We start from the raw sequence: 21,662 nt of genomic DNA, 5'->3' as shown, positions 1-21,662 counted from the left end.
TAAAGCTGGATACACGCTCACCCTGTGATCCAGTGACCATGCCCCGTTGTATTCACCCAGAGGAGCTGAAAACTTCTGACCATGTGAAAACCAGCACACAGTTATTTACAAAAGCTTTATTCACAATAACTGCCAAAACCTGGAAGCAGCCAAGATATCCTTTAGCAGGTGAATGGATAAACTGGCCCATCTAGACACAGAATATTTTTCAGCTAAAAAGAAATGAGGTTTTGGAGTTCCCATCATGGCTCAGTGGTCAATGAACCCAACTAGCATCCACGAGGACATGGTTTGATCTCTGGCCTCACTCAGGATCCGGCATTGCTGTGAGCTGTGGTGTAAGTCGCAAACGCGGCTCAGATTCCGAGTTGCTGTGGCTCTGGTGTAGGCCAGCGGCTATAGCTCCTATTCGAACCCTAGCATGGGAACCTTTATATGCCGCCAGTGAGGCCCTAAAAGACAAAAAAAAAAAAAAAATAAATGAGGTTTCAAGTCATGAAAAGACACAGAGGAAATTAAATGCATGTTACCTACTAAGTGACAGAAGCCAATCTGAAAAGGCTACAGACTGTATGATTCCAACTCTAAGATATTTGGGAGAAGCAAAACCATGGAGATAGTAAAACAATCAATGGTTGCCAGGGGTTGAGCACAGAGGGTTTTAGGACAGTGACACTACTCTGTGGGCGGGGGGATTGCGTGGGAAATCTCTGTACTTTTCACTACATTTTGCTATGAACTTAAAACTATTCTAAAAAGATAATCTTAAAAAAAAACACAACAGGACATTCCAGTGTCCAGACCCCTCCCTCAGAGGTTCATCAATGGTCTGAGAGGTGGTGGGCGAGGCACATGCTATCTTTAGAAGCTCCTGCATGTTCCTGGGAATTTCCAGAGCCAGAAGCCAGAATTCAGCCCAGTCTTCCCACTTCACAGTGTAGAAAACTAAGGCTGCAGAGCTTCAGGGTGCATGTAAGGGACTCTCCCCACCCAGACTAGGGACGATCCTCTGCTGCTCTGCTCACTTGTCCCCCAGATCCAGCTTCCAGCCACCCTGAGCATCCAGTCCTTGGACCTCGTTAGCCTGTGACCCTATTCCAGGGTTTCAGGTAGGCCTGAGTTGGCATTAGTCCCCAGAATCCGGGGACCCAAACCCCAGCCTCTGCACCTGTTGGGCTCTGCCCCTGTGCCCTACCAAGAAGGGTCCCCCTCAGGGGCCTGACCTACTGCCAGCTCCCATGGGGCACATACTTTATCCAAGCCCACAGCTCTGTCCTGTGGGAAGAGGCCGAGGGCTCTGCAAAGAAGTAACCTCTTTAAAGGCTCCCTGACTAGGTCCAAGTCACAGGGGCCACTCTACCATGTAACCCCCACCTACCTGCATAACTAGGTATCTCCTAACTCATCAGTGCACAGAAACACTCTGATACAGGATAGTCCTTGGCTTGTGACTCATTGCCAATGTGAACAGACCTGACAGGCTCTTTCTGACACAGAGGCTACTGCTGCCCTGAGTGAAACTGGTCACAAAATCTGAAAGTTCTGATCTCACTCCCAACCGTCTCTCCCAGCACAAAGGTCCCTGAAGTCCCTGCTCAGAGCCTGACAGCTTGACCCCAGTCTGGGACAGGCGGTAAAGGCCCAGGAGAGCCCAGGCACTGTGAACACACCTGTGGTTCTGTCCTGCTAGGAGCAGCCCTGCTGAGAACTGGGGGTGTTAGGGGAGGGCAAGCCCACCCTGGGGGGAAGCCACAGACCACTCAGCAGCTGAGAGGAGCTGGTTAAAGGAGAGTGAGACCCACCACCTCTCCCTTGGCCCAGAGAGCACACCTGTGCCCTGGGAGGGGAGGCTGGGCTGGGGGATGAGCAGGTGCTGCACCCGAGGCCAGATGGCCAGCATTGGAGCTGGAGGAGCCCGCACACCTGCAGAGACGAAGGACTTGGTCCTGATGAAAGAGCGGCCCCGCTTCACCGCGGCCTTCGTCTTCTCCAGCCCATCCTTGGTCCCCTCCCGAGCAGCCTTCATGAGCTTCTGCATCTGCGGAAAGGGGAGCACAGTGAGGGGTGGACGACTCCAGGAAAGCCACTTGCTGCTTGTAATCCATTTTAAAAGAATACTGTCAAGTAGTTTGGTCTTGAAATGTCATCTGAAATTGGCTTTTTGATCTGGGAGGCCTTTCTTGGCTGTTGTGAGAGTGTGTGTGTGCGTCAGGGGTGGTTTGGGGCTGTTTTGTTTTGGTTTTGCTGGTTAAAAAAAAAAAAAAAAAAAGAAGGAAAATAAACTTTCAAAACAGAGCCCTTCCTTAACACAGTTTTAAGTCTCCAGCTACGTTTAAAAGTCAGTCTTCATTTTTATCACAAACGTTTGCAATGAGCCTTGTAGAAGTTTGAGAAACTAAAGCCGCACTTGTTCAAGGGTTCCCTGAGGATGAAGCACTTAGGCAGGAAACAGCGGAGCCACCAGTGGGAGACCCCAGGGCCTGCTCAGCCCTGGACACTCCCCACCCTGCCTCTGAGCCCCAGGGAGCCCAGTCCAACAGCTCACGGCCCTTCTTGTGGATGATCACATGGACCTGGCCAGGAGTCACTGTGCCCACTTGAATGGCCAGGTGGAGTTAAGAGCCAGATATGGACAGAGCGATGCCCACATAAGAGATGGGCACACCCCTTCCTCCACAGATGTTAAAGAATCAGGACCACTGCCCACCACAGACAGGGGGCTCCTTCCTTCTGGTTTCCTCAAGCCAGGGACCCAGCCTAATCCTCAGACTGGCCATGAGCCGCCAAAACTTCCAATGACGAGTTTTGGCATTTTACCCACACTTCCCACCCCTGGAACACTAACGTCTGAGTACCAGCCATCACATACCAAGTGACCGATGGCCCGGAGCAAACACACCTGGCCTCGCAGGAAACAAACCAACCCTTCTGTCTGTCTACACTGCCTGCCTCCCCGTCCTCCTGCAGGTCCTGCCCAGGGGTGGGGGGTTCCAGTATCTTTACAGGTACCTCCAGCGTTCAGCCTGACTCCCTCGCTGGCCTCTACATCCCGCTTGGGCCTCCAGGGCCGCCGCCCAGTGGTCCAGACTCAGTGAGCAGCCTGGATGCCGGAGCCAAGCCCTTGGCCGTCTATCCCACAAGGAGCCCAGGCTGCTGTCAGGCACTTGCGACTCCAGCCCTGAGCGTTTTGGCAATTCCTCGACATCCCCAGCCTTGGGCTGCCTTCCCGAGGAGACACAACTAGGCCACCGCTCAGCTCAACAGAAACCAAACCAGTGACCCTCCCAGGCTGATCCCGTCTCCCTCATCCACTAGCCCACCACCACCCCGCTCCACCAGCTCAATCACCACAAAGCCACTTGGGCACCGACCTCTGCGTACCTCCAACCAACCCATCCATGTCCTGCTGACCACCCTGGATGGTGACCCGCCATCCCCTTCTCCACGGCCGCTACTGTCGTCTTCACTCTGCGCACATGCCCTGCCTAGCAGGCTGTCAGGCGGCCCTACTGAGCTTCCTCCCCCAACAACCATCCCAGGTCCCAGCCTTTGCACCCTAGGACTGTAGCCCGAGCCCGTGCAGGCTGCCCCCAAGGAGAGTGAGGAACAGCGAGTCGGCCAGGGACCCTGATGGATGCCAGGTTTCAGGGAGGGGAACGGCTGACCAAGACACCCGGCCAGCCAGCAGCCCAGCATCCCAGCAGCATGCCCAGCCGCCTGGCCCTTTCTGCAGCTCTGCCTCTTCCCAGAAGCGGGAGTGCTCAGCCGGAGCCATGACCTCACCCCTGCACTGGCCACCACCTCGCCATCCTGCCATCTCACCTGTGCTTATTCCCACCTCTTCTGCTGGCCTGGCCTCCCACACACAATTCCCCGGACGACCCAGCCCTGGGCTCCCCACAAACCCCCACTGGACTCCTAGCTACCCCAGTGACCTGTGGCCTACTTCCTAAGGAGAGGCCCTGATTCCTAGGGCTTTGCTCCTGCACCGGAAAGCATGAAACCTAGCGATGACATTACAGAAGACATTTCTCAGTGAACACCGACCTCAGGTAAGTGCCATAAACAGGTGTGAACATGTCACAACCCTCAGAAGGATGGCAGACCCAAATGAAGTAACAATTACTTGACAGTGCCCTTTTAAAACACATCTCAAAACAGTGACGCCACCACATCCAGATCCAGCAGTTCTCAACTTGTGGTCCCAGGAGCCCTTCACACTCACAAAAGTCATCCAAGAGTCAAAGGGCTGTGGTTTGCCTGCTTTATCTATATTTACTATATACAGAGGTAAAACAGAAAAATGTCGAATTTAGTAATAGTCATTTTTTTAAATAATAAACTTATTGCATTTTACCTTAGGTAGCATATTTATGGAAAAGCACTCTATTTTCCAAAATTTAAAAAGTGCATAGTTTTGCATTCTTGGGGAACCTGCGTGGAGACGGCGGCTCCTGAGTGCCACTGGGCGTGGGTCATGCATCAGGAAACCTGGGGAAAAGTCCCCCGTCCACACATGGGGGAAGCAGAGCGATGGGGGAACGTGCCCCGCTGGGGTGGCGCCTGGGGTTCCCTGGACCGCACTGTGAGAACCACCGCCCGGCAGGACCGGCCAGCTTGGCAGCTGACTCTCCTCTTGACGGGCCGGCCGGTTCCAGCAGAAGCGTCCAGCGCGAAGCACACTACCTTCAGCTCATGTTTGTGCTTTAGGCGCTGGATCTCCACGGCTCCCACCGTGCTGGCCATCACCTCTCTCATTTTTCTCTCATAGTGCTCCTTTAAACGCGCTAGGTCATGGGAAAGCTACAGCACAAAGAGACACAAGCTTTTCACAAACACGCCCCTCTGGGGACTCCGAGACCAGCTTACGTTGCAGGGACGTCAGCGGCGTCTGGTCCCGGGGCCCCTCGTCCCAGCCCCCCGGCTCTTGGGAAACAGATACAGGGGTGAGTACAACCATCATCAAAAGGCAGACGCGCCTCCAGCTGGGCCACCTTGGTGAGGTCTCTCCACCCAACGAGAGCAGGTCAACGCAGAAAGAAGTCTGTGTGCCGTCGCTGTTCCTTCACGCTTTGGTGAAATTAAAATGATCGAGTGTGTAAAACATGCATAAAATGATTCCTTCATGTCGGCACCAAAGCAGGCGAAACTCGAATCCAAGGTTGTATTGAGGGGCACACTTTGGGGGCAGGGGGCGTGTAGATTTTTAAGGTTCCAAACTATGTAGCTTTTTCTGCGGCCCATGGGGTTGGGGTAAATCGTTCCTCATATGATCACAAACATCTCAAATGTGCAAACTGAAGGCCCACTGCTCCTTAGCGACTGTCTCCCAATGTTAACCCAGACAAAGACACCTTAGCAATTCCTGATAAAATCTGAGACTTCGGGTAAGAGGACTCTTCAAGGACTTCTCGTGATACTTGGGCAGCTTCTGAAATGTGACTTTTCAGACAAGAAAATCCGGGCCTTCTCACAGCACCTTCCCCATCCCGGCAGCTGCCTCACCAGGACGGGAAGCTCATGACCACCTGCCCTCAAGTGGCTCTGGGCTGCCCAGCCCCCTTTCTGCTGCTGGGTCCTCCTCCCCAGACCTGACCCCTCCCCCCGCCTGGCACTGGAACATGGGTCTCGCTGGACGGCAAGGAGGGCTCAGTAACCATGTCCATGGCTCACGGGCTATAGCCTGACCCAGCCCCGTTGGTACATAATACAACAGGCTTGTGAAAGACGAAATTTAGGAGTGTTTTAACCTCCTTTCAAGGCACCACTCTGCTGAAATCAGACCGTAGCGCCATATTTAAAATCTCAGTTTAAACCTAGAATGCTGCACTCGGCCATAACAAGCCAAGTGTCACAGCCATAGCTTCATTCATTGGTTAAGTCTCCACTGCCATAAGTCTGGTGACAGAAGAGGGCTCAGTTCCTGAAAAAATCTTGTTGATAACATTGAGTAGTTGAGTTGACTACCCCAGTGTGACAGATTCTTCTTGGGTTTCGTGACATGATCACAGACAGGAGAACATCAAGCTGTCCCTAATAATGTATAACCTACGTGGAGAACACATCTGGGCACACATCAGCCTGGTCACTGGGTACAGGCAGGTGCAGGGGTTACTGATCAATCCCATCATGATGGTGAGGCATTAGATCACAACCGCTGGGCACATGTGGCCCGCATCCCAAGGATGCAGAAGGCATTGACGTGGCTCTGTGCAAATCCACCCTTTTAAGAACAGCTGAAACACCCAGCAGCAAAAGCATTTTTAGGGTGGCCGGTCACCACTGATCATCGCAAACCTCAGTGGTTGACTTCCCTCAACAAAGCAGCTCTCGGGCCCCCACCCCACACCCACCAGGCCAAGAATTCACGTCTTCAACCTCTGCAGCTTCCCCCTGGACCCTCTGGAGTCTCTGGAGTTTCACACACATGTGCTCCCTTTAAGGAAGGATAATCCTGGGCAGCCCAGGAGCTTTTGTCCTGTAACATCCTTTTAGAACATGATCTATTTTTATGTCTTCCTGTTTGTGTTGAAAACACTAAGGCTCACAGCATCCAGTAAAGGACAGTGGGGCTGTGCAGCCAGGCCCAGCTCCATCCATACAGGGCACAAACTGCCTTCGGTGTGCACAGCACAGACATCCAGCCAAGAGCTGTTTCCTTTCTTAAACTGTTCAAAATAGCAAGCTGCTTAGGGCCTTTAGAGTGATTTGTATAAATTTAATCTTCCAGTCCTGCCAAGATTATGTGAAATAATCTTTTTTTTTTTTTTTTTTTCTGGCCTTAGCCACAGCAAGCAGAAGTTCCCAGGCCAGGGACCAAACCCTCACCACAGCAGTGACCTGAGCCACGGTGGTGACAACACCAGGTCTTTAACCACTGAACCACCAGGGAACTCCTAGGGATTGCTTTTCTTTTGCCAACACCTCATGCTTTTCTCAAACTACATATCAACAACATCTTAAAATAATACATGAATGAAAATTACATTTCATAGTTTACATGTCAACATGAGACCGTTCTATCTCTTAAACGCTCAGACTGGGCACATACTTGCTTTTTGTGGTTGCTGCGCAGGAAGGGCCTGGGGACCCCGTTTCTGCTCTCCGAGTCGCTCTGCTCCTCGTAACTCTCAAATTCACTCGAACTCCATCCGTATTCCAGAGAGCTGTTTCCACCTTCACCTCCATTGTCAACATCATCATAAATCATTTCATCTGAATGCATAAACGTCAAAATGAAATGTGAGAAGCAGAGTTCGCCAGCTGTAGTTGTGTGCATGCCTGTCATTCTATCCTGTTGTCAAGAGCTGGGGAGGAAGCATCTCAGAGAAGCTCAGAGGCCCAGAGTCTTAGGTGAGATCCTAGGGAAAGGCGCTGGGGTGACTGGCAGGGTGTCACAAAACTCTGCTAAGTCCCCAGCCCCAGCCACGTTCTGAAGACTACCCACTGGGCTGTGAGAATCCTCCACAATTATACCAAATAACTACCTGCTTATAGAGAATTTTTTTTCTATTTTTCTTTTAGATAAGTGTATGGAATATAAAAAGATTAGACAGATAATAGATCGCAGGTAGAGGTATTCAAATATGGACACCAGTGACGCTTACTGCAGACAACTATAAATTCTGCTTCTGTGCTAAAAATATCCCATACAACCTATAATCTATGATTGTATTTAAATGCCTTCATCACATCAGTCCTTCTGGAATTAGTGATGAGCACATCTGTTTATGCCACCGGATACAATGACAAAGGCGCCGCCTGTCCAGGGGATGACGTACCAGGGCAAACCAGCACAGCTGTCACCTCCAGCAGGGGCACCACTGGACTACGTTCTGCTGGCGTTTGGTTTCTGAGACCCCAGACCACCCCTCTGTACTGGGAAAGGGGGGATCAGTTATCCCCAAATGCATCTCAAACCTGGTTCTGCAGAAACCAGCCTTCAGTCTCCACCTGATCTGCACCAGCTACTTAAATAACTGCCTGGGGCGGGGGGGGTGTGCTCATTTTAAGGCCCTGGAAGCCCCAGCATGAGCGCTGGTCTCCCCCACCTAGGACTCTCTGGCAGGGCCTCCCTTAGCTGAGCCCACAGCAGAGCTGGGGGCCTGACAGCATCCAAAAGTGCTGGAGGAATCAATCGATGAACTCCCACTTTTAATTAGCAAGTTTGCTGCAATTTTAAGAGCAGGCCCTCTGTGAGGCTGGCAAAGTCCCTCCTAGCCTAGTCTTCAACACCTCCTGGCCCACAGTGGGATGAGCACAGGGCCCACGTCAGTAGTCTGATCCTGTGGGAAACGACAGAGAACCAGCCCAGGCTGAGGACCCCTGAGCTCTGGAGACAATCCTCCCAGGTGAAAATGGGCTTTGGCTTGTTTGCTGGGATACTCTGGATGGGATCTCCCACCACTTCACCAGGAATGTTCAGCATCATGCCTTTTGGCCTCCAAGTTTATGCAAGCACCCTCAGGTGGTCAGAGGGTCAGCCCACTTGCTCACCACGCTTTCCTGCCTCCTAACAGGGTTGGTAGCTTTTCCTTTGAAATACAGCAGGAACCAACTCCTCCAGGGTCTACGAGTGGTCAAGCTCCCAACCTCCGTCTGACAGGGCCTGTTTCTCTCTCTCTCTCTTTTTTTTTTTTTTTTTTGTCTTTTTGCAATTTCTTGGGCCGCTCCCATGGCACATGGAGGTTCACAGGCTAGGGGTCAAGTCGGAGCTGTAGCCACAGGCCTACGCCAGAGCCACAGCAACACGGAATCTGAGCTGCATCTGCGACCTACACCAGAGCTCACAGCAACGCCGGATCCTTAACTCACTGAGCAAGGCCAGGGATAGAACCCGCAACCTCATGGTTCCTAGTCGGATTCGTTAACCACTGAGCCATGAGGGGAACTCCCAGAGGCTATTTCTCTTGTTAAAACCTTAAGATACAGGCACCCCAATGTTCACACCACCATTTACAACAGCCAAGACATGGAAGTAACCTAAGCATCCATTGAGAGAGGAGTGGATAAAGACAGAGTTCCTGCTATGATACAGTGAGTTAAGGAGCCGTGGGTTTGATCCTCAGCCCGGCCAAACAGGTTAAAGGATCCAGTGTTGCCACAGCTGTGGCTCCAATTCAATCCTGGCCCAGGAACTTCCATACTCTGTGGGTGTGACCATAAAACTTTAAAAAGAAAAAAGGAAATGTGGTATATGTATATACAGTGGAATACTATTCAGCCATTAAAAAAGAATGAAATAATGCTATTTGTAGCAATGTGGATGGAACTAGAGATTATCATACTAGGTGAAATAAGCCAGAGAAAGACAAGTATCGCATGATATCACTTATATGTGGAATCTTAAAAAATTATACAAATGAACTTATTCACAAAATAGAAACAGACTTACAGACTTTGAAAGCAAACTTATGGTTACCAAAGGGGAGAAGTGGTTGGTAGGGGATGGACTGGGGGTTTGGGATTGGCACATGCACACTGAGCTCTATGGAATGGATGGTCAATGGGAACCCACTGCACAGCACAGAGAACGCTACTCAGTGTTCTGCAATGACCTATGTGGGAATGGATATGTATGTATAACTGAGTCACTTTGCTGTACAGCAGAAATTAACACTGCACTGTAAATCAACTATACTTCAATACAATACAATTAAAAACAAACAAAAAAAAGATTTATGAGTTCCCACTGTGGCCCAGCGGAAACAAATCCAACTAGGAACGATGAGGTTGAGGGTCGATCCCTGGCCTCGATTAGTAGGTTAAGGATCCAGCATTGCCGTGAGCTCTGGTGTAGGTCGCAGATGTGGCTCAGATCCCACGTTGCTGTGGCTGTGGTGTAGGCCAGCAGCTGTAGCTCCAATTCGACCCCTAGCCTGAGAATTCCCCTATGCCACAGGTGAGGCCCTAAAAAGACAAAGGACAAAAAAAAAAAGAAAGGAAAAAAAAAGGTTTACACTTTGGCTGGGTGTGGAAACCTGGGCTGGAACACTTTCCTTCAGCACTTTTGAGAACATTATGCTGCTGTTCCTCCCTGGGTGGCCACGCTCTCTCCCCTGCTGCCGAGATGTCACAACGGGGCTGTGCTCAGTCACGTGAACTGCGTGTGCCTCAGTGCAGACTCATCTGCACTCTGCTTTGAATTCATATTTCTACAATCTGATAACTTCCATCTTTAATTCTAGAAAATCCTCAGTGATTCTTTCCCCCATGTTGTCATATCATTTATTAGGTACATGCTGGCATTTCCAGCTTCCCTGTGTCTTACCTTCCTATTTTTTCACATCTCTAACTCCTTCTGATACTTTAGGGTAATTGAAAAAATTACCCCCCTCGAGAGCTGTAATATAAACACATGCACGCGTGTGCACATGGGGACACCATAAACTACAGATCGTGACGAGCCCCACATGGGCTGTGGCCCTGGCAGGTAAGCTGCACGCTTATACCCAGAGGGAAAAACTGCAGACTCAACTCATAAAACTCGATTCCAGCCCCAAATCAAACCTGGCTCGGAGTCTGAATTTTCTCTTGGCACATCATCATAAATGGCTTCTTCCGGATCTGGAATAAAAGGAAGGGAAACTTTAAAACCTGACCAAGACCAGGGCACGTGGGGGCGGGGTGGGGGAGGAGTTGGCATTTCCTGGGGCTACAACTTGCTGCAGCTCCTGGAGAAGTTAGTCAGTCATGAGGCGGTGCTTGACCAAAGCCCTAGCCTTAGGGGGTAGGAGGACCACACCCTAATCTGAGCTGCTGTGAAACATCCCCAGTGGGAGTTTTATGGTTTCCAGGCCTGCTTATTCCATTACTTCACGTTCAATTACACAACTGTACAAGAGCTTTAAAAACATTTTTAAGTTTATGAAGTTAATGTGTTCTGATAGAAAATACAAAAGTAGTGTTCAGCCTCCGAAACAGAGGGACAGAGAGTTCCTGTGGTGGCTCAGCAGGTTAAGAACCCGACTAGTATCCAGAAGGATGTGCGCTCGATCCCTGACCTCACTCAGTGGGTTAAGGACCCGGCGTTGCCATGAGTTGTGGTGTAGGTCACAGGTGTGGCTCAGATCCCATGTTGCTGTGGCTGCGGTGTAGGCCAGCAGCCGTAGCTCCAATTCAACCCCTAGCCTGGGAACTTCCATATGCCTCAGGTGCAGCCCTAAAAAGAAAAAGAAAAAAAAAAAAGCAGAAGGGACCCTCCATGGGCAGATGCTCCCTCTGTTAGGAGATCCTGCAGTAGAGCAATGGGGTTTTTCATTTACATTTTGTAAGAGCTCCGGGCTTAACAGGGAACCCAACCAAACCCGTGTCCTCCACCCTGGAAACCATAAAGGTAACTGGTCACTAAGCAACGGGAGACAAATGAGGTACATAAATACAGCTTCACTTGTCCTCTGATGTCGACCCACAGTCGTTGCCCCCATGTCCTCAGGGTCAATAGTCCTGTTCTTGTGCTATTGTCAAGCTCCCACATCATGCTTGTTGTCCTCTAATAATATTTATTAACTGTGACCACGGTATTTCCACTCCTATTAGGTAATGCGAGGGGCTGCTAGTGTACAGAGCTTACTTTCAAAAATATATACATATGTTATTCTAATAATAAAAACAAGTTACGGGAGAAAGTCAGACAAATTCTATTTTGGAAATAAAATGGCGTGAGAATAACTAGATGATGGTTTAATCCTATAATGATCCAGCGTTAATAGCCCCCTAGCAGAATCATGTACTTAAACTAAATTGTTTTGACAATGTCATCATTAAAACCGAAATGAAACATTATAGGAGAGAATTTAATAATTAGGAGATAGTTAAGATGGTTCTACTTTGTAAGTCAATCATACAAAAAAACCATTACAAAGAAATTAGTGAGCCAGTGGATACTAAAAGGGATAATTAGAAAAGCAATCTTTACTTTAAAAAAAAATGTAAAAACAAATCTAGCTAAAATTGGTCCTGCTTTCTAAACTACACGCAGAACAGATCTGGTGTGCCATCTGGTCAGTAGGCTGCCTAACCACCCACCACCCCTTCAAAATGGTACCATGGGAATTCCCTGGGGACCTGGAGGTTAAGGATCCTCCAGCGTGTCACTGCTGTGCCGTGGGTTCCATCCCTGGCCTGGGAACTTGCACATGCTCCCAGATTCAGCCAAAAAAAATGGTGCCAAGAAAAAACATCTCATTGGGGATCCCAAGAGAGAATGGCTTGTTAATGCCACTGTCCCCAAATCTCTGTTGGGGCAAAAATCAAAATCTAGACTAGAAAGAAGGGATCAGAAAGAGGAGTGTGCAGGATGCAGAGAGCAGAGGTGATCTGACGGGGGCATGATGGCCCCCAGGGCCTGGGCAGGCCTCGGGCATCAGCGCTGGTGTGGGCTCCAGGTAAGTAGATGCCCTTTACATGTCTTAGATCTGATACGGGATGGGGGGCAGCAGCAGAGCCTGACAAGGTGCCCAGCGGCCACAGTACTCACTCTCCATCCAGGCGGTATTGGCCGGATCTGCAGCCCACCGGGCCAGTGCGCTGTCCTCCTTCAGGGCCGGATCCTCACTAGAGAAAGCACATGGGAGCATCGAGCAGGTGAAAACCCATCCAGCATCACGGCCCCCTGTGCTGCTGCACGTGCCATCAGCCCTTTCCCAGGCGGTATATGGGATGTGCCAGGTTCAAGATTTCACCAAGGCTACTTCTAAATTCGTGGTCCATAAGGCCCACCCCACTCAGCACGGCGGACGTGAGGAAAGGTGGTCCCTGCTCCTGGCAGCCCAGCTCAGCCTCCTTTCTCCAAGACTTTGCGGAGGGACCGCCCCGGGCCCCCAAGCAGCCGGGTCGAGGAGATACACCTGAGGGAACAGGTCAGTGAGAGAGAGACACAGGCCCCGAAGGTAACGATACTCATGGCGCGCTTTGCAGGGAGAAGCCGCGCGGAGTCAAAGATTGAAGCAGGAGGAAGAGAGCCTGGAACTAGGGATGGTCAGCTGGAGACAAACATGGGACACTCTGCAAACTTAACACGTGGAAAAAAAAGAATCATTGAAATCGAATTACAGGAATATCAGCCGTGCCTCAGTGTAGGTAACAGACAACAGTGACAATGCGGGGCTCAGGCTGGGCACGCAGAAGGAGCCAGGACTCGCCCTCCCACACCTTCTGCAGTGCTCACACATGCTCCAGCCAAGAGTAAGGGTTTGGGTGCCTTGGAAATAGCGACAGGGGCCAGGTTAGGGAGATGACCACCTGGACACGGCCAGGGAGACCCCTGCAAGGGGACACGGGAGGTGAGGCTGCAAAGGTATATTTGGTTGAGGAGAAGGAAAGGGATGAAAAACTAGACCCATATTCTAGGAAAAAGCACTCATCCGTGTTTGTTCGGAAATTAAAATAACCTAATCTTTCAGCCCAGGGTTACCGACGCTCCTGGAACCACATACCCTTCAGAATAATGATCTTGGGCTGAGGAGGGGCTCCATTCATTCGTGGGATTATCTGTCTGGTCGGTATCCCTCTGCCCCACAGATACTGTAGGAAGCATGACAGCACTAAGGTGTACTTACTGTTCTATTCCCAATGCCTCGCATGAAGCAGGCACTCAATAAATGCTTTGCAAATGAAAAATAATCATAGACACACCTACCAGGTACCAATCACACTAGCACACTAGGTGGTAAAACTTGGTAGAACCTGGTCAGATAAAATAGACTCTGAATCAAAAAAGGTTACAAGAGACAAAGAAGGACACTCTTTATTCATAAAAGATTCAACACAGCAGGAAGATGCAGCAATTATAAACACACACACAACCGTGAAAGGGGCCTCAAAATACACGAAACAAAGATGGGCAGCACTGGTGGGAGAAGAGGACAGCTCACTACGACCACCAGGACTTCAGCACAGCACTTCCAATAGCAGACAAACATGCAGACAGTAGGGGTGGGGGGGGGGGTCGGAAGCAAAGGATATGACAGCACTACAGACCCACGGGCGGCTATGGGACAGGCCACCCAGCCTCAAGAGCTACCATCATAAACCTCCTAGAAAAAAACAACAAAAAACTTAGGACATGTCATTTGTCACCAGTGATTTACTGAACATGACACCAAAACCACAGACAATAATATGAAAAAAAATAAACTGGACTTCGACAAGATGAAAATCTTTTGTGTATCAAAGGATGCTATCAAGAGTGGAAAGACAACACACAGAAGGAGAAAATATTCCTGAGTCACTTATCTGATGATGGGCTAATATCGAGACAATCCAACAACAACAAATCCATTTCAAAAATGGGCAATAGGACTTGAATAACATTTCTCCAAAGAAGACATGCAAATGGCCAATATGCACATGAAAGGATGCTCATCATCTTCAGTCATCAAGGAAACACAAATCAAAACTACCAGGAAACACTGCTTCACACTCAGGAGGATGGCTATGATTTTAAAAAGCGGAAGGTAAGTTTGGGGAGCTGATAGGGAAACTGGAACCCACGTGTGGCTGGTGGGAATGTAAAATGGTGCAGCCGCTACGGAAAACAGGTAGGTGTAAAAAGTTAACCATTGGATCACTGTGTAACCAGCAATTCCATTCCTGGGTATGAAGCCAAAGGAATTGAGAGCAGAGAGCTGTAGGCCAATGTCTACCCCAGCATCACTCACAGGAGCCAAAAGGTAGAAATGACCCACATGCCCACTAGTAGATAAGCAAGCACACAAAATGTGTATACACACAATGAGGTATTGCCAAACCTTAAAAAGGAAGGAAATCCCAACACACGCTGCCACATGGATGGACCTTGAGAATATGATGCCAAACACAAAAGGACAAACCTTGTGTGGTTCCGACTATGCGAGTTACCTGGACCAGGCAAGCTCAAAGAGGCAGAATGCAGTACAGAGGTCACAGGAGCTGGGCAGGGGAGCTGCAGGCAGTGGGATAATGGGGAGGATTTCTGTTCCAGATGACAAAAAAATTCAAAAGCAGATGATGGCTGTATAACACTGTAAAATATTTAATGCCACCGAATTTTACACTTTCAAGTGGTTAAAATGGCAAATTTTTATGGTATGTATTTTTATCACAATTTTTAAATGAGTAATGCAATATATCAAAAGCCAGAGAATGACACACTTTAGGTGAAATATAGCGTGGTTCATGAATTATAACTCAGTAAGGCCACTTAAAACCAACCAACAAACACACCTGCCATGCACCTAGCGCAATGCTGTGCTAGGTGACAGGTGTTTTAAGACTTGGTAAAACCTGGTCTTCACCTCTGAAGAATTCAGTATAGCAGCAGAAAGGGACACAAGAAATAAGAGTGAGAGCACAAAGCAATAAATTAGAACGTAGGTGTGTGCACACAGCTCTGGGAGCAGGGAGGAGGAAACTGTATGAAATGAAACATTTAAGCTGGGTTCTGAAGGGTGAGTAGGAGTTTGTCTGGGGGAGGGGATTTTGGTAATTTCAAGCAGATGAAACAGCATTTGTGAAGACAAGTGGCATGCAAGAAAGATCTATAATGAAAGCAGTGTTAAGGATTCTAGATAAACCCTGACAAGAGTAAATAAACCCTTGACAAGAGTAAATCCTTTCCCCGTGGGATCCTGAGAATCTTTACGAGGTTAAGCACATGGACCACTTCCCACTGGGGGACAGGAGTATCACATCATCCTCCTCTATCTGGCCTCGGACTCACAGTTTCTCCATTTCCACAAAGAATAATGTCAATGTCTTACAGAGTCCTGACATTCAGTCTGGGGGGTCCCTGGGTGAGAGGGCAGAAGACACGGAGGACAGGAAGGCCAGGGTTTGGGGGAGGGCAGGGCAGGAAGGCCTGGGAATCACTGCATCAACATTTCAGGAACTGGTCAGGAACTCAGAACATCTGTGGAAAATTAGGGGTGATACCTGTTTGTCGGATCCTCAGAACTCAAGGAATTAAACTGGCTGTCTTCTGCTACTTCCTGTGTCTCTGCCAGGAAAGAGGAAAAGTTCATATTGTTTTATACCTGAAAGAAATGTTTAGGACATTGCTTTTTATCCTTAGAGTGGTTTCCTATTTTCCTTTCTTATCGATGAGAGGCTGGGGTACCCAGGGGGGAGGGGTCCAGCGCTGTGATGGGGTGTTGGTTAAAGAGTCAGGCATTCACCTCCGCCAGTGTTCCTTCCTGCTAAGCAGAGGTGAATCATGACTCCTTAAGCAGCACTCTGTCACAGCGCTGCCCCCCGACCACCAGCACCCCAACAATTCCCTCCCTGCAACTCCCCCTGCTGGCTGTTGCTTCTCAAGACACTTCCCTATTCCGCCGCACTTCTGCCTCCTCTCCCAGTTTCTCAGGGTGCCCCCCCAACACACAGACACACACAGACACACATAGACATAGACACACATAGACGTAGACACACACAGACACAGAAAGACACAAAGACACACACAGACACACAGATACAGACACACACAGACACGGACATACATAGACACACAGAGACACAGACACATAGACACACAGAGACATAGACACACACAGACACAGACAAAGACACACAGACACACACAGACATGCACAGACACAGACACACACAGATGCTCAGGCACACTCCCCCCTTCCCGCGTTCCACTCGCTCCCTGAACTGGCCCCAGCTAGTCAGTCTGACCTCAGAGAGTCTATAATCTATGCATCCACGCACCACATGAGAGTGCATGCACACGCACACACACCTTGGATTTAGAACAAGATGTGATAAATGTCACCCAAATGCACAAGGTGCTGGAGCCCTTGAGGGAGGTGGGAGATGGGGAGGCTGATGAGAAAGGGATAACACACTCCAGTCAGAGGAGGCTTCAAAATCCCCGCAAACAACAAGCTCTGAGCCCTTCCTGGACCGTGCTCCTGTCACTGAAGTGACCTGGGGGCCACTTGTGGCCTGGGGGCACAGTCTAGCGACCAGGTGAGGAGCAAGTGCACCCAACCCCGCCTGAGCTCTACCTGCGGGCTCCGTGGGGATATGGGTGACGACAGGGCTGGAGTAGGCGGGCAGCAGGAGCGGTAGGTTGGAGGGCACGGCATAGCCGCAGGGCACCGGCACCAAGTACCCGCTGGGCACATGTGGGGTTGCGCCCTCCTCCTCAGCTCCCGGGTCTGGGGTCGGCGGCAGAGGCGGGTCCTCCTGGAAGGGCGTGATGTCGATGACGGAATAGGGGCTGACCCTCGCTGGGGCCCCGAGCTGAGGCGGTTCCGAGGGCGAGGCCGTGTCTGCTCCTGCCCCGTCTACACCTGAGGATGGAGAGGAGAGCATGGCAAACACGCAGCCATCGGGGGCACCGCCACACCTGGGCTGGGGAGAAGAAGAGGCAATACACCCAGGTGCCGGGGAGACCCCCAGGCCTGGGAGCATGCCCCTGGGGAGCACAGGTGGGGTAGGAGCAACCTCGGGGTGGGGGTACACAGAGCCTGGCTGCACCCTGGATGCCTCCTCCAATGGGGTAAATAGGTTAGAAGCCACCACAAGTGGGGGCTGGTTCACCATGCCAAGAGGTGACCCAGCCAGCCCAGTGGTCAGTAAACAAAACTGCCCAGTCCACCTCCAAGCCTCAAAATGTGCATTAAATTTCTGCATTTCACCTCAAATAGCATGCTTTTGAGAAAATGTTTCATATAAAACAGTGACTATACTGATAAGACTGTTTTTATAAGAAAACAGCAATACCAGTTCCCTCCAAACATAAAGAGGCAGATGGACATGACTGAAAATCACAGGAAACAGCACAACAAAGAGAACCCCGGCCAAACCTAAATGCTGTAATATCAGCTCACATCACATAAGGGAAACGCCACCTTCCCCAGGACGCTCTACCCGCAGGTGGGCTGACGGCTGCTGGGGGGCGCCCGAGGACATACCTGACCCGGTGGTGGCATGGGTGGTGCAGGCGGAGGTGGCGCTGGCTGGGGCGGGGGCAGCAGTGGTGGCGGGGCCAAGGGTGTCTGCTCCCGCATCCCCTGCCCCAGGGGCGCCAGGCGCTTGTCTGTCTGCTTCTGGAATTTCATCTCCACTGTCAAGATCCAGCTGTTCTCCTTCCTCCTCCTCGTTGTTGTTGGCGTCACACTTTACTTCATTCTCTAAAGTTTAAGAGAACATACATTACAGCTTTAACGACTGTTTCGGGCAAAGGACTCTGGAGCTCCTGACAAACAGAAGCCACAAGGCCAAGGACAGCAGCAGGGAGTGGGCACTCAGCCTCCCTGGGGAAGCACTGTCATCAGGCTTTGGGGACAGCCAACAGGACCTGAGGCCACAGCCTGGATGGGAAGGCAAGGCAGAGAGTATAAACACTTAGACTCTGGACTTGGGGCCACATTAGGAAAAAGTCTCTTGGAAACCAGAGTTCCCACTCTGGCTCAGCGGTAATGAACCCAACTAGTCTCCAGGAGGATGCGGGTTTGATCCCTGGGCTAAGGATCTGGTGTTGCCATGAGCTGCGGTGTAGGTTGCAGACGTGGCTTGGATCCTGAGTTGCTGTGGCCTACGCTGGCAGCTGCACTCCAATCTGACCCCTAGCCAGGGAACTTGCATATGCCACAGGTGCAGCCCTAACAAGGAAAAAAAAAAAAGTAAACCACTGGGAGGGGGGACACGCGGAACTCAGCCATCCCCCAGGCAGAGTGTCATGATCCTGTCTGCTGTTCACCCCCACGGGCACACACCATACATGCAGTAGACCCACGGCTGGGAGCCACTATGCCACCCCAGTCAGGAGAATTCCTTCTAAGACTGCTTTTGAAGGAAGTGAGAAGGATACATGGATTTGCTGAGACAAGGGGCTTTTACATCACAAACAAAAAGGTCCTTCAAGCAGAGTTCGTCTGAAAGACCAGAACACTACCCCCTGTAATCTCAAGTCACTAGAGGGTCGCTTTCTTTAAAAAAGTTTTTCGAGGGAAAAATGCATACACTGGGATTAAAATGTGCAACAGCACAAAAATCCTCTGTGTCTACCTGTTTTATTGTACATTACATATAAAAATAGTCAATAAATTATACTTACAAATACTTTGTTTTCAAGAGAAACAGGTGACGGTGGTCACAGGAGAGCCTGTGTCTCCCGCTCATAGTTCATTTTTGCTCCATCCCCTCCCAGATATTTTGGAGCCTACTGAGTCGTGGGATATTGCAATGCTTTTTTAAAAATAAATTTCATAAACTGACTTCCTAATTCTCAAAGTTCAGCGGTTGTAAGATTCAGTCCCCGAACGAGAGGGCTGATGAGAGAAAATGCCAGCATGTGGTTCTGAAAAGCTCATGAAACTCAACACTGCCCAGAGTGGTCTGTTATGCTGCTAATTCAAAACACTACATTTTTTTCCCCCATCATTTTTGTCAGGGTATTTAACTGATATTATTCCCCTGTCATTTGTATTTAGCAAATGAGAATTTCAGGGGATGATGATAGGTGTGTTTGGAAAATGTTCTAGAAATTTTTACTTTTCTGTTAAAGAGATTTATTGCTCTAAGATGTGTTTGTTTTGCTTTTTGTCTTTTGTCTTTTTAGGGCCGTGCCTGTGGCATATGGAGGTTCCCAGGCAAGGGGTCCAATTGGAGATGAAGCTGCTAGTCTATGCCAAAGCCAGAGCAACTTGGGATCTGAGCCGCGTCTTTGACCTACACCACAGCTCATGGCAACGCCAGAGCCTTAACCCACTGATCGAGACCAGGGATCGAACCTGAAACCTCATGGTTCCTAGTCAGATTCATTAACCACTGAACCACGATGGGAACTCCTAAGATGTGTTCCTTATCTCAGTGAATAAGCTGACAAATGATAGCAGGAAAAAAAAAAAAAAAAACTTTTTAAATATGTATTGTTCCCTGTTGCTCGACACGTAGTTGGAGTTGTTAGCAAGCACCTAAGTCAACAAGACTAGGATCCTGGAAACAGTGGTTCCCCCCCGCCCCCACCAACTTCTAGCCCTCACCCATGTTTGTGTGGCTCGGTTAGGCTGAAACTCAAGATCATAAAACAATTTATTTTAAAAATAAATTTCATAAATTGACTTCCTAATTCTCAAAGTTCAGCAGTTGTAAGATACAATCCCCGAATGAGAGGGCTGTTGAGAGAAAATGCCAGCATGTGGTTGGTTTCTCCTGTGGCTTCTAGGAAGTGGCTGACCTTCATATTTTAATTAGATACGAATGTCAGAGGATTAATATGGTCCACAAAGATTAGAGTGTCAAGAAGAAACATGTCCTTAAACCAAAAACAGCAATGAAACAGGCAAGAAATGTATTCATTGTAGAAAATTTGAAATATGTAGAAAAGTGGAGAAGAAAACACCAATCATTTGCAGTAGTCCAGGGACAGCTCTCATGCGTGAGTGAAGAAAGGGATTAAACTGGAGTTCCTGTCGTGGCTCAGCAGAAAGAAATCTGACTAGCATCCATAAAGACACACATTTGATCCCTGCCCTTGCTCCGTGGGTTAAGGATCTAGCATTGCTGTGGCTGTGGTGTAGGCCAGCGGCTACAGCTCCTATTCGACCCCTAGCCTGGGAACCTCCATTTGCCATGGGAGCGGCCCTAAAAAGCCAAAAAAGGCGGGGGGGATTAAACTATCGAAGCCAAAGTCTTTTTTTCAATTATGGTAAAATATGCAAAACTTGAAATGTACCATCTTAACCATTTTGAAGTGTGCAGTTCAGTAACATTAAGGTCATTCACGATGTTGCAAAACCATCACCGCCATCATCTCTAGAGCTCTGTCATCTTCCTCAACTGAAACTCTGCCCCCACCAGCCCCGGCCCTACCATCTACTTTCTATGACTCTGACTCCCCTGGGGACCTGGTCTGGGTGGAATCACACAAGACCTGTCCTTTTGTGGGAGGTTATTTCACCGAACACAAAGTCCTGAAGGTTCATCCGTGCTGCAGCGTGGGAGCATCTTCTTCTGTTTTAAGGCTGAATCATATTCCATTGTGCATACAGACTACGTTTTCTTCAAACCATCACCAGTTGATGGACACTTGGGATTGTTTCTACCGCTTGGCTATTGTGAAAAACACTGCCATGAACGTGGATGTGCAAGTGTCTATTTGGGTGCCTGCTGTCAATTCCTTTGAGTCTAATAAAACCAGAAGTGGGACTGCTGGATCATATGGTAGTTCTTATTTTTAATATTTGTGAGGAAGCTCCATACTGTTTTCCGTAGTGGCTGTCCCATTTTACACCCCCAACAGTGCACAAGGTTCCAATTTCTCTACATCCTCACCAGATAACAAATATCAATATATTTGGTATATTTGTTATTTTCTATTACATGGGTGGGAAAATACCTAAGTTTTCAAAAAAAAGCTTGTTAGCATGGCAGGAACTTCTTTCCAATTACTGAATTATCTTCAACGAAGTAATTTTAATGGTTTCCCTGTATGACACTGTATGAACATGTCATAATCTGAAAAGTCTATTTTCTACTCCAAGACATCTGGGCTGCTTCCTCACCAATATTCTTATAATCAAGTATTGTACAGATCTATGATCATTTCATTGAGATAAAATATTTAGTAACAGAACTTCTGAGACAGGGGACATGCAAAATTTTAAGGTCTGGGGTATACACTGGCAATTTCCCATTCAAATGTGACATTATTTGGAAATATTTCACGG

General features: G+C 49.1%; 1 protein-coding gene across 50 annotated transcripts in view; it reads right to left on the bottom strand.

Annotated features, from left to right (window-relative positions):
• The window catches only part of ARHGEF10 (Rho guanine nucleotide exchange factor 10), a 96,265-nt gene that overhangs the window by 54,763 nt on the left and 19,840 nt on the right, over window positions 1-21,662 (bottom strand). For 16 of the 50 annotated variants that reach the window (XM_084999656.1, XM_084999661.1, XM_084999669.1 and 13 more), the window contains 8 exons: window positions 17,904-18,122; window positions 16,992-17,279; window positions 15,913-15,976; window positions 12,479-12,555; window positions 10,510-10,566; window positions 7,052-7,215; window positions 4,687-4,803; window positions 1,924-2,038 (listed from right to left, as the gene is read on the bottom strand). In XM_084999656.1, coding sequence (XP_084855782.1) covers window positions 1,924-2,038; window positions 4,687-4,803; window positions 7,052-7,215; window positions 10,510-10,566; window positions 12,479-12,555; window positions 15,913-15,976; window positions 16,992-17,279; window positions 17,904-18,122 — 1,101 coding nt within the window. Of the gene's footprint in view, window positions 1-1,923; window positions 2,039-4,686; window positions 4,804-4,957; window positions 5,071-7,051; window positions 7,216-10,509; window positions 10,567-12,478; window positions 12,556-15,912; window positions 15,977-16,991; window positions 17,280-17,903; window positions 18,123-21,662 lie in introns of all 50 variants that reach the window. The other 34 variants (XM_084999693.1, XM_084999681.1, XM_084999692.1 and 31 more) reach the window with 4 other exon arrangements.

Source organism: Sus scrofa, chromosome 15, assembly GCF_054392235.1.
Source record: "Sus scrofa isolate SSC_HxYL_T2T_F1_AM1 chromosome 15, Sscrofa_HxYL_maternal_Yorkshire_Landrace_v2.0, whole genome shotgun sequence".
NCBI classification, from domain to species: domain Eukaryota; kingdom Metazoa; phylum Chordata; class Mammalia; order Artiodactyla; family Suidae; genus Sus; species Sus scrofa.
Note: the sequence above shows the minus strand (reverse complement) of the source record. Positions and strands in the feature narration are given on the sequence as shown.